At 53.8% G+C, this 3,767-nt stretch overlaps 1 protein-coding gene across 1 annotated transcript; it reads right to left on the bottom strand.

Moving 5' to 3' along the window:
- Window positions 1-2,716, bottom strand: LOC103535869 (fibrinogen-like protein 1-like protein). The gene is given in 4 exon segments (XM_030462669.1): window positions 1-362; window positions 365-706; window positions 1,739-1,858; window positions 2,713-2,716. Coding segments are annotated over 4 exon segments (756 nt in total). The 3' UTR covers window positions 1-72.
- Between the last annotated feature and the right edge of the window lie 1,051 nt (window positions 2,717-3,767).

Raw genomic sequence — 3,767 nt, 5'->3', positions numbered from 1 at the left:
GGGGAATGGGGCGCTGAGCTGGGAAGGGTGGCACTGCCAGCAACTGCTGGGAGCCCGCGGGCTGCAGCAGGGTCAGCACACGTCTGTGGGTTTGACCAGGATGAGAGAGGATGCGCAGTCACCTTTATCACAGAATCCCGGCCAGAGGATGTTGTTTTTGACATTGAGCAGGACGTTGTGGCACCGGTCGTACCACCAGCCCCCGTAGCTGCTGGCACAGTTCCCGCTGTACTGGTCCTGGTCCTTGTCGGTAGTGCTGAACTTCATGTTGTCGTGTATGCCCCCCTTCTTGGGGTAGTAGCCGGTCAGATAGTCATCCCCATCCCCAGAAAACCGTCCCAGCCTCAGGGGGTACCCGCTGCTTCACTCTCCACCCTGAAGATGTCATACTCGGCGTAGTGGGTGACGTTGGCTTTGTTCCTCACGACGAAGCGGGCCTTGTAGGTGCCCTGCTGGGTCAGGAGGTGCAGGTACTCGGTGCCAAACCAGTGGTCAGCCTGCACGTTCCCGAAGCCGTACTTGTAGGTGGTCCAGGACTGTTTCCAGGTGAGCTCGGTGTCGTGAGAGTTTCTCTGGACGACAGTCCAGCCCTTGCCCTCGGTGTCCATGTCACACCAGACCACGCGGGGGGGTGACCGGGCCGGCTGGATGACATAGACCCCGCTGGGACTCGTCTTGCGGAGCCGGCTGCAGTCTGCGGGGAATGCTGGGGACGAGAGGAGGGGGTGGGAGAGAGGGGGTGGTGTTGGTGTGTTCAGGCAACAAGGAGACCCTGCAGGGGAGGGAGGACTCCGGACATGAGGGTTGGTTGTTTCTGTGGTCTGCTCTGCAGTGTGGAGTGACTTGGCCACTGACCCATCCACAGGGCAACCAAAGGTCTGTAAGACAGTGGCCCTGCTAAGAGCCCTGGTATCTGTTTCTCGTGACTTTGTGTTTCATTTGGAGGGTTCTGGTGCATCTGATCAGGAGAAGAAGGGGAGAAAAAAATTCTTCCATATGCCAGTGATGTCCTACAACTATATCTGGTCCTCACACAAGAGCCTTGTTATATTGAGCTGCAAGTCTCTCAAGGGTCAGAACTGTCCAAAATGTTCCACTGGATGAGCACATGAAATGAAAATTGATACTTTCCCTGGGGGTCTTGGCATTGCAAAGGAAGGGTAAGTTCTTGATCTCATAGGTGTCTCTTCCCCCAGCCTGTTGCCATTTATCTGTTGGCAGTACTGATCTGTCATGACTTCCTTGCCCAGATCATTTGCTGTCAAATTTGTTTTCTTGTTTGGTAGCTGATGAGGGACAATTTATGTCAGTAATTCTGAGCCCATAAAATTCTGCTTTTCTTGCACACATAGGTCTTACAGGGAGTGTTACCCTTCCCTGCAGGAAGGAAGGGAATACTCCTTACCCAAGAAGACATAAAAAAAATAAAATAAAAATTGCAGGGAAGATCTCTCCTAGGACAGAAGTGTGAAAGGACACATGCACTGCTGAGTGTCCTGCCAGATTAGGGTGTCAGGGCAGAAACCCCTTGTGTTCAGCATGGAGCCACCAAGGGGATTTGGGTTGCTTGGCAGGTGTCATTCTCCTTAGGAGCCACTGCCCAGAGCTTTGTGTGTGTCACTTGTGAGCCAACCCAAGTGCCTGCTGGCCATCCCAACACCCAACAGACCTGAGAGTCAGCTCAGGAGACCCTTCCCTGCTCTGCCCCTTGGTGCTCAGCCCCCCACTCCATACTCACCACTCCGGGGGCTGGCAGTGGGCACTGCTGGGCCAGCACTTGCAGAGAGGAGAAGCATGGCCACCACCGTGGGCAGGAGGACAAGCTCCCTGTGGAGCCAGCGTGTCCCAGCCTGGAGCCCTGGGGAAGAAAGTGTTCATCACAATGTTGGGATCCCCAGGCAGCCCCCAGCCCCTGCAGAGCTTGGACCGGGGCAGGCAGAGCCAGGGGCCATGGAGAGGTCCTGGCTCTGCCCCTGGAGGGTGAAGCAAGGTGAGAAATGGCTTAGTCACCCTCCTGGTGACTCCATTCCCTACACCAGGTGGAAACCTGCTGCTCTGTTCTTGCAACCTGCAGCCCAAGAGAGGACAATCACACAGCTTGGTCTGGGGAGAGTCATTACTGGAGGGAGGGAGCACAAGAAACATTTCTTTTTGGAGTCATCATGCTTAAGCCTTTCAGAAGAGCCACTCCAGCCTAGTGGGAAAGCAAACCCAAAGAGTGCTCTTACTGCACAGACAGCAGCTCCTAAGCAGAGAGAAGGAAGTCCACATGGTGACACAACCCCAAAGCCCCTGTGCTGGCCACCAGCACACCCTCTGCATGGTCCCAGCTACTGGGGCAGATGCCATGAAGCGTGGGGGAGGACCCCCATGCCACAGGCACTGCTCAAATTGCCACAGGCACTGCTCAAATTGCCACATGCATTGGTCAGAAGGGAAGGGACTAAATTGAAATCTAGGTCTCTGCATTACCTCCCTTGACAAGAGGTGGGAAGACAGGTCAGAGGCAGCCTGGAGAAAGCATAGGCTGATACCAAGCATGTGTCATTCGGTGCTCTGAGCTTGTGTCCCCTCTGCTGCCAGCGTGTGTGGCAGCAAGGTCACCCAAGCAAGGTCACAGCTGCTGTCCTGATAATCATCTTTTGTCTACTCACCCCAGTCAGGTCTTGTTTGAGCCCAGCACCACACAGGGATGCTGGGAAGAGAACTCACCCATGACAGCAGCACAGCTGAGCAGAGAGCTGGAGCCTGGTGTTGCACCCTCCCATGCTGAGCTTTCCACAGTGGCTTTATAGGCATGGCACACACCCACTGCTCAGCACACTTGTCATTTGGAGAGGCACAAGGAGGCACTTGCAGACTGCCACTCAAGCCTTTTTCAGATCTCATGACAGCACAACTAAACCCCCTGAGGGCTGGGGGCATGCCCATCCAGCCAGGGAATGGGGGATCAGGGGTTTCAATTATTGACTTTCCCAGTTACACAAACACTACACCTGAACTGCTCACTTGGGGTAAAATCTGGAGAGCCACCATCAAAGTGAAGTTGAGAGACCCAGCTTTTTAAGGACATACACAGAATCTAGCAAAGGAGGAGAGATTAGTCCTCCTATTTGCCCAGTCCCAAAGGTGACGTTGGAAAGATGAGGACAGGTCCTCAAGAAACATGCCTGCTTGCTAACTCTCTTCTGGTAGGTTTCAGGATCAATGAGTTAAGCTATTGGGCTGAAAGCAATGTCCAGCACCCAAAGGTCACTCTATACACAGTGTCCCCTTGCACCCCAACCTACATGCTCTGAGTAGAGGCTCCAGGTAACAAACAGACAACTGTGGGTCCCTTTCCCATTCTCCTTCCCAGTTCCTGTCTTTGGCCTGCTGCAGCCTTGCAGATCCCAGCCCCAGCAACATCAGCCAGGGTTTTCTTCCACCATGGGACCAAAATGTTCTCAAGACAGATTGTTTGGGAGAACTGTTCCTTGTGCCAGGAGGTTCAAACACCTCCATCACTTTGTCGTGCCAATTTTAAAAGGATACAGATGTAGCCCTCCTACTTCCTTCTCCTCTGTTGGTTTCAGTAGCCTACTGACCAGATGTCTTCTTCATGGCACAGCTTTAAACATCGTGTTCCCAGCAAGCCTGTTCCAAGCTGAGGCTCCCACCTTTCTGTACTGCAGGAGCCCAGACCAAGCAGTGCAACTTGCAGGTTGGATGGGTTTCTCCAAGGTAATGGATCCCTGGATCAGCTTCCATCTGCTCCCTTAGATCTC

This window comes from Calypte anna, chromosome 19 (genome assembly GCF_003957555.1).
Source record: "Calypte anna isolate BGI_N300 chromosome 19, bCalAnn1_v1.p, whole genome shotgun sequence".
Classification (NCBI taxonomy): Eukaryota; Metazoa; Chordata; class Aves; order Apodiformes; family Trochilidae; genus Calypte; species Calypte anna.
The sequence above is the reverse complement of the archived record's forward strand: the minus strand, read 5'-3'. Positions and strand labels throughout refer to the sequence as shown.